This window comes from Centroberyx affinis, unplaced genomic scaffold (genome assembly GCF_046629955.1).
Source record: "Centroberyx affinis isolate AG114_WGS23_722 - 3 ecotype Tasmania unplaced genomic scaffold, CSIRO-AGI_Caff_v1 ptg001333l_1, whole genome shotgun sequence".
Taxonomy (NCBI): domain Eukaryota; kingdom Metazoa; phylum Chordata; class Actinopteri; order Beryciformes; family Berycidae; genus Centroberyx; species Centroberyx affinis.
Genome location: NW_027279830.1, coordinates 137,321 through 151,902, shown reverse-complemented (window position 1 = coordinate 151,902; position 14,582 = coordinate 137,321). Strand labels below are relative to the sequence as shown.

Here is a 14,582-nt window from a genome sequence, read left to right as displayed (position 1 = left end):
AAATCAAGCGCCTGCTAGTAGTCGAACTTTCACAAATCATGCTCTTGGATCATAGTTCCCAAAAATTAAACCACAAAAATGTAGCCACAAAGTTTAGGGCCAAATGAACCTCCAGCAACGTCTACCCCAACCCATTAGGTTATTGGAGGTTACATACTGACAGGGTCTTACAAAAGAAGTGCTGAAGTTTAGCCATACTTTTTTATTTAATGTAAACACTTGATATTATTTAATGTTTCGATTTCATCACTGCAGACAAAGCTCCGATTTATAGAATGTGTGCTGTCAGGTTAAGTGTCACTAATACCAAATTTTGTTTTTAATTTAACAACTTTGGCACAATTCATACATTCTATCAATTTAAAGCAGTTTCTCAGTTAGTGTTCCATAGTGCGCATTGCTTAGACACCCAGTAGATGGCATTTGAGTTTGTCATGGAAGCCCACATGGCTTCTCTGACTGACAGACAGATGCCAGCCCATTGAGCACAATCTCTATCACAGGCAGGAACATCTTGTATCACTGCTAGCAGTAAATTATCACCTCAGTGAAAAGGTCACATTGGCATTTTAGTATGTCCCATGTGACCTTTATCTGAAGGAGAAAGTCATTGCAAATATATATCCATGTCTAAAATAATTTTCTTGGAATAGAAGCCAGAGATCTGTGTGAGGACATGCTAAATTGTGGGGAATTACAGGAATGCAGTCGAGTAATGATGAAACTGAAACTTTAAGTAAGAAGTACTGTATGGCTGTCCCAATTAAAAAGCTAATAAATCAGTGCAATTGAGAAATCTGTAGTGTATTCACCCTGTCTAAATCTATTGAGCATAGCTTTACTTACATTATAAAAGCTCTTCATAATTTTCTAAGATGTCTAAGATGTATGATGTATTTTTAGTATTTGCCAAATTATCAACAAGTATCAACCGGAATATATTGGTATCTGAACATCTGTGCAGGGAGAAAGATGGTGTGGAGCTGACAAGAGACGAGTCCTTCAAGTATCGCTTCAAGAAAGACGGCTGCAAACATGTACTGATCATTAATGAGGCTACAAAAGAAGACTGTGGGCACTACAAGGTTAAAACGAATGGGGGAGAGTCTGTAGCTGAGCTCATGGTGCAGGGTAAGTCTCAGTTGTATTTTGCTCCGGGTCTGAAATGCTATTGTCAGTAAAGAAGCTAAACAATCCAAAAACACATTCTCATGCCCCATCAATAGTCATGTGGCCTTGCCACTGTTGGCATGCTGCCTAGCCTTGGGATGTGGAGGCTCTGGCCGTTACCCACATCAGTCTGCCAAGGTTACTGAGCAGATAGAAGTCCAAATGCCAGCTAAAGTTAGAAGACATGGACCATTTTTACCTGAAGGACACAGGTCCGCACAAGTGACCCTGTTTCTCTTGTCTCTGTCTCCCCTTCTCTCCTGTCTATTGTTTTGTTGTGCTGCTGATTTACTGTTGCTTGTTGCACTGTGTATATGTATTTTTAATATATCATGAAATGTGGGCCAGCCATAGCAACCAAAAGCAAATTAAAAGATAAGATAAGATAAGATAAGATAAGATAAGATATAATTTTGGGGAAATTGGTCTTGAGCCTGAAACCTGAAAATATAACGCTGACCACGTATAACATTGACCAATACACTATGTTGACATTGTTAAATGCTACATTTTCATAACATTGAATAACAATCTGAATATCCTTGTGACACAATTACTTCTAAAATCTGACATATTTCAGAGGCAAAAAGTTGATTTTTGAAATCATTCACAAGGATCTTCTTTGTAATAGTTTCTCTTTTTCTTCATTTTTTTATTTTTATTCTTCTTCTTCTTATTATTATTTATTTATTTTTGTAGATGAAGGTTAAGTTGCAGTCTAAAAGTATGTTTTATTGATAGATGGTAGCATTCCCTCTAGTACCATGGCACAACAGCCTGGTGATGCTGATGAAAGATCTGCACTCAACCCATCAGGATTTTGTAAATTTGATTAGTAGATATTAGTCAGTTTTGTGTTTTTTGTTTTTTTTCTATTTTTTTTTATTGGTTTGCCTTGTGATACTCAGTTTCACAGCTAGAGGATGTTTTTTTTTGATTGCATACGCTTAGAAGTTTCAATTTCAATCCACAGGTAATCATTTAAGAATGATGGATGGGGACGGTTCAAACTCATCCCTACACGGACGTAGGAAAAATATAAACATCTAAGAAACTATCAGCTAGTTTCACCCTCTTTGTGACTACCAAGTAACCATGTCATCTCAGCATCATTAGCTTACAGAGCAGAAGTACTCATTATGGTACACAAAAACCCTTTCAATCATCATACAACAACCATCCAACTTTGGTTACAATTTGAGTTTTATGTATTCTCATGTTTTCATTTAGAATCTATCATTTAGTCCTGGCTAAATTTGAATATATATACACACTTGTATGTTTGCATATATATTCATGTGCTGTGTATGTTTGTGTACGTATGTGTGTGTTTGTCCCAGGGGTTGTTGTGTGTAGATCACCATTTTAAACCTGATCCTCGTCCCTGATCTGAGCCTGGTTAAGTTTATCTGGCGCTCTAATCAAACACTGAGCCTGCCAAGAGTTACCAGCTGCCGATGTGCAGCAGGGATCAACACCTCGGTCCGCAGCAGAACTCCCATTATAATGCCATTCCCAGCTCATTTGCTCTCCCTGGCAGCGAGCTAACATGACACTACTGTAACCTTTACTAGGAGTGAGGTGTGAGTCACCTAGTCCAGATATCGATTTCTCTGCAATAATTTTAATAACTCCCATGTACATTATTTCCCGTGATTTAATAGCCTCAGCCTCCCACATCTGGTGTTGATATCCGATACTTTATTTTCTGCCATAAATCCAATTAACTATTCTCCTTGTATCTGTTGCTAAGATACAACACACAAAGGCTTCAGTCAAGATAATGAACACCTCTCGCTCTAACATATTATTACCATATTATCCTCACACGCAATAGTTGCATCTTATTTAATCTTCTCATCACCTCCCGTAAAGCACAAGGCCTCCATCATGCAGTATGAGAAACCTTAGTTTGTGTATTTAAATCTTTGTTTTCTGACAATGTAGAGAAGGAACTCGAGGTCTACCAGAGCATCGCTGACCTTACAGTAAAGGCAAAGGAAGAGGCGGTCTTCAAGTGCGAGGTGTCAGATGAGACTGTGAAGGGCACCTGGTACAAGAACGGAGTCGAAGTCAAGTCTGATGCCAGAACCCATATCACGCATATTGGCAGGTGAGGATGGTATTGTGTATGTGTCTTCTGAATACTTGTGTACATCAACTGTACTGTGTACAGTCCATGCTGCATTTGAGTGACCTTTTTGGATATTTTGGATCTTTTAAGGATACACAAACTGACCATTGATGACGTCAAACCTGAGGATGAGGGAGACTACACTTTTGTGCCGGATGGCTACGCTTTCAACCTCTCCGCCAAACTTAATTTCTTGGGTAATACTGATGCTTATACATAAACTACTGAACACTACGCAGTTAACATCATTTATAGTCCCAGAAGGCAATTTTTATTTGGATGAATTTCCTCACTTTCCTTTTTTTTTCTCATTTTCCAAGAGGTGAAGATTGATTATGTGCCACGCCAAGGTATCCAAATTTCCTTTTCCTTTATTGCATAGACTAAACCATATTATGAAGATTATAACAACTGAAATGCAAGCGTTTTTTTAACCATTTGTTTCATGTCCTAAGATCCTCCCAAGATCCACCTGGACTGTATGGGTCGCACTTCTGATTCCACCATTGTGGTGGTGGCTGGCAACAAACTGCGTCTGGACGTCCCAATCACTGGAGACCCTGCTCCCACAGTGGTCTGGACCAAAGGAGAGAAGGTAAAACATAACATAAAGCCTTGTGGTATTCATCAGCTACATGCCTATTGCCTTTCATCTGCCATCTGTCCAGAGTACAGTAGGTAAGGCCTGCGGAGAAAATATAGAGGCTTGCTGAGAAAGCATTATCTCTTTCACAATCAAAAAAAATATTTAATGACCTTTCTAATACATTAAGCATTCTAAGCTGTTTACATCCTTATAAAATATGTAATGCAAGTGCAATATAATACAGGCTGAGTAGATCACACCATCAACTAAAACTATTTTGATTCAACCTGAAAATAACCGTAAAGTGTCACAGATTAGCTGTGCACACTTACTGATGTTATAAGAACTAATGTTGGCATTTCTCCCTGCTAATAACGTTGGCTGGGATACTTAGGTCTTTTCAATGGTGAGAGTATTCTGACTCTTCTCGCCCATCTGAACAGGTAGGATGCCACTAACATGTTAATTGCCTTCAGGTGCCTGGTAGCGCACTGCTCTTTTAGCTGAGGAGAAGGGGAGGTTTACATGCCTTCTCTGTTCTCTTCTTCTTTTACTGTTTTGCTTTGCTCAACTGTAGGCTAGTTCTGTAAAGCCGGAAGGAGAGGAGAAGGGAGAGCCAACATCCTCTTGGACGATGAAGGATGGGGAAGTGAGTGTAGACCCAAGTATATACAGTTATCACGGCCTTGTGCATGTCTACATCTTTTTTTTATTGTGGCTGTCTGCAGCATCTGGATTCTGAAATTCACCAAATCCCCTCTGTATATTGATGCAATTGCCTGCCTTCGTTTTATTCTGTCCCTGTTTTTCAGGCATGGTCTTTCATTCTTTTGTCTTTCTGCGTCCATCTGTCCAGTTGTGCATTTTCACATTGTTAAAGCTCACCAGCCCTTTGTCTTTTACACTGGGGAAAAACCACATGCTGCATATCTGTCCTCACCAGTAGCATATGTTGCCATCGTAGAAAGCACAAGGATTGACCTTGCAACCACTTGATTGAGATAACCAAGTTGTGTGCTACAATATTCCCCTTGATTTATTGTTTTACAACCCTGGAGAATGAATAAGATGCCGCGATATTAATGGCGGATAGATGCAGACAGATGCATGAAAGGCAACTTCTACACTGGCTATCACCAAACACATATGTGTGTTTTGCTTTGCTTTTTTGCTTTGCTGTGTCTTTACTGCCATCCGTCTTTACAATGCCACACAGCACTCAGTGCAAGGTTGCTGCATGCATCATGCATATCCATCCATGCCCATGAGGTAAGAGCATGTTCTGAATCTTCCTTCAGACAGACAAATCTCAGAGGAAACTCAGAGCTGGACAGTAAGTATGTCCTACACAGTTTTGTGTAGTAATTGTATATAACTGTATACAGTGTCTGGATTACATAATTCCTGGATTATCTAATCAAATTGAACAATTAAAGTAACAATAGTAGCATTCTGAATTTGCATTGAATTATTGATGCATTTTGGAATGTTAAAATGAAACAGGCACATACAGTATTAGCACCGCTTCCTAAAAGCCACATTCAACTGACTGCCTCTTTTCTACAGTGTGACCAAGCCCACCATTTCCTACAAAATAAAATATACTGGTGTAGGTATTTTGTTTTTGCCATACATACTGAGGATTTCTCTTTGAAGGGCAGTGCTGCATCATGGAAAAGCTGTGTGAGATTATTTTAGTGGTCAATTACTGTCAACCATTAGTATCATGTAAACAGACATAACAGAATGACTTCAAACGATAAGCAATCAGCATATGGACACAAAAGCACTTCAGGCCAACTCTTGGAACTGGAAGTAATTGAAAACACTGTCCAGCACTGGTCCTGCATCTGCATGGTGACATCTGGAGTTGTATTTTCAAATGAACATGTGTGGTTGGCTTTGAAAAGCACGATCTGTTCAACTACTCCCAGAAAGTTTGTGTTGGAAAGCTGAATGTTCATCTTCTGTGCAAATGTAGATACAAAACGAGAGAGTGGCATGATGTGAATATGCACAAGCACAGTAAGTGTGATGGTTTATTAGTGCCTCAATAGACGATCTGCTGTATCAGGTATTCAACCTACAATATGAGCAGCAAGAAGACTCATCTATAGATCTATCTATTGAGGCACAATCCCAAATATTGGTGTCATGGTTGCACTGTGGACATCTCACTTTTGATGGTCTAGATGGTGACAGAGGGAGATGGTAGGGTTCACGTGGAAAGCACCAAGGGCCACTGTGTCTTCACCATTGAGGGGGCCGAGAGGCAGGACGAGGGAGTCTACTCTGTAGTGGTTCGCAATCCTGCTGGAGAAGATACTGCCGATATCAATGTGAAAGTTGTTGGTGAGATGGAGCTCTCTCATTCATTTTTAAATGAAAAAGCTTTTTTTTATTTTTTAACTACTACAGTACTTGATATATCTATTTAGCCATAAACATGAAATGTTTTTCTTAGTTTTTCTTGTCTATGTGGCCTATTAGTTCAGACTGCTACACATGTCGAGAGAGAGAGAGAGAGAGAGAGAGAGAGAGAGAGAGAGAGAGAGAGAGTTTTTTTCTGACCAGATGTTTTTCCCCCAGATGTTCCAGATCCTCCCCAGTCTCCCAGGATCCTCAGTGTAGGAGAGGACTCCTGTATTGTCCAGTGGGATCCCCCTCTGTTTGACGGTGGACAGCCAGTCATTGGTAAATACATATTATATGGGTTTATTTGCTAAAATTACCAGGTAATTATTTAGGCGCCCTCTTCTGATGATAACTGATGATAACATATTAGAGCAGGGATCTCTTAAAAAGGATTGCAAAACTCGAGAATCATCAGCCAAAAGAACATGAAGTGCTTCTCTTTTCCCTCTCAGGCTATGTGCTGGAGAGAAAAAAGAAGAAGAGCTACAGGTGGATGAGACTGAACTTTGACCCTTACCCTGAGACAACCTATGAGGCCAAGCGGATGATTGAGGGCGTGGCGTACGAGATGCGAGTCTATGCTGTCAACACCATCGGCATGTCTCGTCACAGTCCCGCCTCGCAACCTTTTGTTCCAGTGGGTGAGTCTTTTCCACGGGTTTTAACTCGCCCCCACCCCATTTGCCGTATTCAATCAGTGTCAACCATTTCTTTTTTCCAGTGGACATTCAACTAAAGGAGCTGTTTGTGGTTGAAATTGTTGACTCACAGTTTTCATTAATTAATTCATAGGATAACACTGAGGGACTATGATAAAAATATCTGTCATTGTTTCACACTCGCTCTATATTACAGGATAGTAAAGGCACTGATTGATGGCGAGTGGATTGAGGGTGATGTGGTTGATATATTTGACGTCTGATCACTCGGGGGTAGGGTCATCCCCGTTGGGTCAGTGTAGAGTTTCACTGGGGTCAGGCATGTTGACTTGTGGTCGTGTCTGCACAGGGTCACGCCTGTTGTATTCCAGGATGTCTGGGGATCTTCCCTCTGTCACAGAAATATAGGCCACATATACATGATTGACTATGTTCATAAGTCACTCCTGAGGGCAGTCAGTCATGAGAGTGGTGTGTGTGTGTGTGTGTGTGTGTGTGTGTGTGTGTGCGTTGTGTGTTGTGTGTGCGGGTTTGGGATGGGTGGGATGAGTACAGTCGGATATTCTTGACTGGTTAAAACTGTTTATGACTGTCACCTACTCACATTGGGACAGTTAGAGGAAGCAGCGCTGTGCAATGCCAAATGTTTTATTGAGCTATCATTGTGGTATGGTTATAGATGTCTAAGCTAAAATGAGGCTACACAGGGTTTAAAAGTGAAAGTTTAGTAGATGTCTAGGCTACATCTCAGACTACGTCTTCTGGGGTAAATGACAAAAATGAAGCATTATCTTGTACATATGGACTTCTCTGGTGCATATTTTTTATATTTACAGCTGTTTATGCATTGTTTAAATATGCAATAAGGTATTTACTGGTTGGTCTAAAACTGGGCTGTACATTCCCAAAAAGATCCCGGGCTATATGAGAGCTAAAGCATAGACGCAATGTTGAAAAACGTCTACTGCTGTGTGGGGAAGTTACTGTCATTAACCAAATTAACCAAATGAATCTACATTGATTCAGTGTGCTACAGGAATTGTACAATGATGTTTTGGACATACTATGAATGGAATAGTCAAATAAATCTCTTCTTCTTAGCCAGGTTCAATCTGTTCTCTGGAATAAATTCCCTCTTTTGTGGATGTCAGTTATAAGACTTTACCTTACATATCTCATCACCAAGTAAGGTATGCTATGCAGCTGTAGGCACCTGTAACTAAACAACAGCACGTGGACATTCTGACATTTGGTGCTCATGGCGTGTTGGAACTGCACTTAAGAGACAAGAGGAGAAACAAATATGGTTGGGTAGCCAAAATAAATTGATGTATTCATGACAGAACCCTTGGGGCAGGAACTCGGTTTTGTCTTTCTCCAACTCGGATGTGAGAGTGAACATCATTGTATCCAGATGGCCCATCGCTAGTAAGACAGCTGATTAGGAAACCATCCATGGCATCCTTCTCTATAAATAATGGCCTGTAAGTGTGCAGCTCTACTGGGACCAGCTGCTTAACACACAGGCGCTTGCCGCTACTGTGGAGGCTGCTCAGGGAGAAGCTTTGCTGCAGATAATAGAAAGAGAAAGAGAGAGAGAGAGAGAGAGAGAGAGAGAGAGAGAGAGAGAGAGAGAGAGAGAGAGAGAGAGAAAGAGACAGAGAGAGAGACAGAGAGAGTGAAAGACAATGAGAGCATAGGGTATTTGGCAGGACGTCTGGATAAGTACAACCACCAACTTCAACTTCAATCTGCGGCAGGACCACTGTACATCAAAATAAGAAGGAACAATGACAAAGCCAATGCTCCCAAAGACCGCTGAAAAGAAGCCAGCAGCAGAAGAGACACCAGCGGCACCAGCTGAAGGGGAAGCCAAGGAGTCTGTGACAGAGGAACCCCCACCTCCTGCTGCAGAACCAGAACCAGAGGCCAGTGGTGAACCAGCAGCAGCCCCTGCAGAGGCACCCGCCACTGCGGAAGAGGGAGCCCCAGCTGAGGATGGGGCACCACCAGCTGAGGATGGGACACCGCCAGCTGAGGATGGGACATCGCCAGCTGAGGGTGTCCCGCCGGCACAGAGCGGTCCCCCTGCAGAGGAGGGAGCTGCGCCCCCAGCAGATGGGACCCCTGCGGAGCCCGTTCCCGCTCCTGAACCTGAGCCTGAGCCAGAGCCGGAACCTGTTGGCAGTAGGCTTTATTCCTTTTAAGATCTAGGATTAACATGTAGGATGGGTATGGCTTAAAATAGAAATGACCATGACTGAATTTTGTTTACATGGCATTAAGATAGGATGGGAAGATTGGCTGCATTTTCCTTTGTACTATATTCATTTTCTCCCTTTCATCCAAATTGTCTGCTTTTTTTTCAGTGGTGTACAATATGTTTGAGATGGTTAAGTATAGTTTGGTATTCAGGTTGCTAGTGCTCAGTCTTGTGAGATGATTTTTGAAGTTGCTGCATCGCTGAAACAACATAATAGTTTACATAATACTTTATGAAAATTAGAATGAAAAAATATATCCTTCTGTTGCTTTAACAGAGAATCTGAAAGAGACATTTGCTCTGCACTCTCTGCACCTTTTGTCTGTGTAACCCTGAGCTGCCCCTTATATTCCCTACTGCTGTGACTATCTACACACATGGAAACCCTTGACCCCTGGCAGGCGTTCACATCATTTGCTTGTATGCTTAACCCATGACACGGAGCCGTGGCCTTAGTGGGCACAAGGCCACAGCTGAAATTCAAGACCTCTCAGCCTCTCAGCATTGGTTTATTTCAGGCTGTACTTGGAGAAATAAATGACCTCAGTATGGTGGTGAGAAAGTGGTCTCTCTTCTCATCTGGAGGATCCTTCACTTGTACACAGCACCATGCACAAGTAGTATATAAATGGAAGAGCAAGACCTGACCTTTGGTTTAACTAGGAGCAAAGGGGGAATCCAGACTAACAAGCCTAGGTGTGTCTAGTGGTGGCTGGGCCATTCTGATTCTATGGTGAATGGATTATCATACTATAAAGCAAGGAATATCTGTCTGTCTGTGTGTCTGTTGCATATCTCAAGAACAGTTCATCCGATCGACTTCACATTTGGCAGGTGTATTGCTGGGGACCCAAGGAAGTGCAGTGTCGGATTTGGTGCAATTTGGACACGCGACACATTCAATATTAATAAACTTTGAATAAACAAGCGAACAGCGCTCTGTGCAGCAGGACTTCTGAAGCAGGACTTCTGAATTGACCATAGGTTGCAGTGAGGCAAACTTTTGTCACAATTCAGTGGATGTGCTGAAAAAAATTCAGCTCTCTAGGACGTACGGGTGATTTATTTAGATTTTTTGAATTTTGGAATGTGAAATGTCTAGAAATTTAGATTTGTTGTAATAAGCCACGCCCACTTTAATCAATCATTACCAAATTTTATGCATCGACTGAGTCATGACCCTAGATCGTGCAAACCGAATTTTGTACGAATCCATGTAGCCGATTACGAGATATAAACTTTTCGCATTTGTGCCGCCCCCTACTGTTATTAAAGAGTTTAGATTAGATTAGATTAAAACAGCTGTGCACACATGGTCATTGATGATATCTGAACATGTTCACAAAGTTTCGTGATGATTGGACAATCGGTCATGAAGTTACGACAATTTAGCTGACAGGCCACGCTCTCAAATTTAAAAATTAATATCTTCTAAACGACAGTAGATATCAACAACCTTTTAACAACTTTTAATGAGATAGGTCTGTAGATGCTACATAAAAATTTTGGTGGTGATCGGTCAAACGGTGTAGAAGGAGATGTTAATTAAATTAGTTAAATGTGTTTTTCAAAACTTTCAAAATATCTCAAAAACTTTCCAGGCGGACCTTGAGTTGTAGAGTATGGTCACCTGTATAATGTGGACCAAGTTTTGTGAAAATTGGAGTGGTACGGTGTGGAAGTTATGGCCTTTAACGTAAAACCTTTAATTATAGCGCCACCTTCAGGCTGATTGGGTTCATTTTTCTAGACCTAGTAATGGTTACCAATATCTGTCACTGGACCAAATTTGATGTCTCTGTGATGTACCAACTCATGGGAATTTGTGCCAACGTGGCAGGAAAATAATAATAACAAACCGGCACAAAAACAAGAGGGTTTCAGCCCCTTCGGGGCTTGAACCCCTAAATAGATGAATCTGCTTGTTGGTGGAGTTCACGGCTCCAGATGTGCCTAAATTGCAAATTTGCCTCAGAATTCAAAATTAGTAATTGCTGCCTAACTAACTAGCCCGCCAAGTGGCTAGCTGACTCCCAGCAAGCTATTTGATGTGATTTGGTATAGTGACGTTGTAGATCTGTCATCAGGATTTATTCCTTACAGTCAAACTCTGCTGTCTAGTAGCACTGGAACACTGTCACTAAATAAACTCACTTTTCTCTCCTGTCACACATAAAATGCGACATAAATGTTATGTCTCAAGTGGAGAGGATCATTAGTAACCTATGACCGTTATCGATCTCTAACCAGTAGAAATCGCAAGAACATTGATAGAATGCTGCCTGCAAAAGTCATTAATGATCGATAGAGCCAGAATTGATGCATGCCTCACGCTACATCTGAACATGCTTCTGAAATTAGACACAGTATGCAGTTGATGCATTTATACATTTAATTAGGTTGAGATATACTGAATACATCTAGAGCTTTAATTTGACATTTATCAGTCATTTTGGAGATTTCTCAAGAACAGGACTTTCATATACAACATCTGGTCCAATGTCAATAAAAACACATCCTAATATATCCAGTACTAAACTTCTTGTTTCAGTGGTTCCATGTCATTTTGCAGGCTCGGTCAACACCAACAGTGTCCAATAACACATGTACAGGAGGTAACTCATTCTTGACGTGGCTGTTGTGGTAAATACCACTTAAACCACTGTGGACACCGATGACAAGTCGCAGTAAATTTACAAGAAAGTATGTTTAAAAATACCCAGCTTTTCACATTACTCACTCAAGTGGCAGATTGTTCAGTAATGTTGAGAAAATAACACCACCTTCCTGGAATGTTGGTAATTTATTAGGATATGCAACTGAAACCTTTAAGTGAATATCATTCATATCAAATTAGTGCTGTTACTTGGATCACATGTTTAGCAACATTAGATACTGCTGCTGCTGTGGAACAGGAGACAGTAGAAGTGAGGTTGTGATGGATAATGACAAAAGCATTTATGTCCTATTTGTTGTTACGTAGCTTTGTGAGTTTATAGTTAGTTTCCTGATTCATTTCTTTCCTTATTTATCTATCCATTCTGCATTCATTCCTATTATGCACTCCAGTTGATTAACAGGGCTCCTGTCCCCCTCCTCTGTCTCTCCCTCAGCTCCTACAAGCGAGCCCATTGGACTGTGCATCGATGACATCAGTGACACGTCCATCTCGCTGAAGTGGAGGGCACCTGAGAGGATCGGCTCAGCTGAGCTCGAGGGATATGGGGTTGAGTACTGCAAGGAGGGCAGTAAGTGCTGGTACCACCCTACCACATGATTTTAATAGGGACGTTTTGGAGCATATTTTATGTAAGGAACATTTATTCCAAATATTATGTCTATATATACCAAAACAATTATTCCAATAACAGTGAAGAGTAGTAATTGATCTCTCTGAATTTTCATTCTGACATTTCCTTTCATTTGATACAAATAAAATACATTTAGGCTGAATGATGGATTCTTACAATACTACAATAGATCCTTATTTATTCAAGCAGCCCAGGAAAGGATTTCATTCAGATCAGCAAATTCTAATGTTGTCAGATGGCAAATTGTTGTGAAATGCCCTAAAATAGCCAATCAAAGATTCTTCAAAATGTGTATTCAAAGTATATGCACATCAGTCTATAATCAGTCTGATTAAATTTACAGTTGAAATGTTGTTGATGATAATTATGAAATGCTCCAGCAATTGTTATTGTTTTAACAATACATCATATTTAAGATAAAGGTATATTACTTTATGTTGGATTTCCATCACAGACAAATGATTTGTCATAGCACCTGTGCTGCTTTTTGATTAAAAGGAACTTGCTCTTTCACAAGTAAGAACTAAAAGCCACACTCCAGCTGAATATAGCTGAGCTTTGAAAGTGATTAGCAAAACTTAGAATTAAATATAAAACCCAAAGGTTACCAGTTAACAGCAAATAGTCACAACAAGATAAAAAAAAAATAAGAGCATGGATGGCTTCTTAGTTCTGTCAACAGTCAGTTCAGATGCCCAGGTTTGGGATCAACAAGCTCCTACTCCACCTAAGGGCACATTACATGGCAATGTAACATTGTTGTGTCACCCTATTTAAATATTATTAACATTTTGTTACATGCCATTACAATGTCAAAAGCACAACCAAGTTTTTTGCAACAGCAACACATGAGTAAGTGTATGCATGTGGCAAAAGGCTGACCTCTAAGCCTGGTGCTTCTTTTTATAGTGGGCCATTATCTGCTCTGCTGTAGCCTCAGGAGGACACTCTGGGCCATTAGCACAGTGATTATATGATTATAACAACTTCCAGAGGGGCTGGCATAATCTAAATGTCCTAACTGGAAACAGCTTTGCCTGCTGGTTATATCTGAATATGTTGGTCATCATGATGTCATCAGTGTCTTACTGTCATTGTTTTTGTTTGTGGTCAAGGAAACAAATCTATCAGCTCTACAAGATATAAAATATCTAAAAATGAAACTGATAAAAGTTAAGAAGAGGAAGACAAAGTTTTGAAGTTTTGAGGCAAAATTTGAAGTCAATTGAATTTAATTGCCTCCCTGTGTAATATTCTGGCCACAGCGGATGAATGGGTGCCGGCCTTCGAGGGTCTGACAGACCGGACGTCTGTGAACATCAGAGACCTCACCACTGGAGACAAGCTGCTGTTCCGTGTGCGGGCCTTCAACATGGCCGGGCCGAGCGCACCGGCCACAATGGCACAGGCCGCCACCATCAGGGAGATTATGCGTGAGACTTTATGGATTTGTGTCTTTTGACGTTTCTCTGTTCCTCTGATTTACCTTGTGGATTGTGGATCTATTCAATATTAATGTTCGATTGCTGTTTTCACTTCCATCAGGTGAACGAAGTGAACCTGAGAGGAAACATGTCCTGCTCCTCTTTTGTTTCTTTTCAGTTTGGCATAGAGTAGCTAACTCTAAATTAACTGTTAACATACACACAGTGTTTTGACGCATCAGTGATACTATGATAACTGAAGTGCCTGATGAAGGGAACCCATGAGAGCCCAAATGAGAGACATGATAACCAATACATAGTGTCATATAAGCAAACCTTTCACTTCCCAATGTTTGAACTCAGCCTATTTCTTTTTTCACAAGGGATATTTAGATTCCTGTAATTTTAAACAGTATCCTTTCTGTTTGTGTGTACGTTTGTGTGTGCATGTGTGTGTGTGTGCGTGTGCGTGTGCGTGTGTGCATGCATGTGTGTCTGTGTTTTGCTTTTCTATTTGGTTTTCATGCACAGAGCGCCCTAAAATTTGGGTCCCCAGAAATCTCCGCCAGACTGTGATCAAGAAAGTTGGGGAGACTGTCAATCTTGTGATTCCATTCCAG

The 14,582-nt window shown here is 40.7% G+C and overlaps 1 protein-coding gene across 1 annotated transcript in view; it reads left to right on the top strand.

The window, feature by feature from the left end:
* Positions 1-14,582, top strand: part of mybpc3 (myosin binding protein C3) — a 34,765-nt gene that overhangs the window by 15,183 nt on the left and 5,000 nt on the right. The window contains exons 14-24 of the mRNA XM_071525719.1: positions 965-1,131; positions 3,118-3,283; positions 3,395-3,501; positions 3,625-3,654; positions 3,760-3,899; positions 6,083-6,242; positions 6,480-6,584; positions 6,758-6,946; positions 12,341-12,475; positions 13,804-13,971; positions 14,494-14,582. Of these exons, the coding sequence (XP_071381820.1) occupies positions 965-1,131; positions 3,118-3,283; positions 3,395-3,501; positions 3,625-3,654; positions 3,760-3,899; positions 6,083-6,242; positions 6,480-6,584; positions 6,758-6,946; positions 12,341-12,475; positions 13,804-13,971; positions 14,494-14,582 (1,456 nt within the window). The remainder of the gene's footprint in view (positions 1-964; positions 1,132-3,117; positions 3,284-3,394; positions 3,502-3,624; positions 3,655-3,759; positions 3,900-6,082; positions 6,243-6,479; positions 6,585-6,757; positions 6,947-12,340; positions 12,476-13,803; positions 13,972-14,493) is intronic.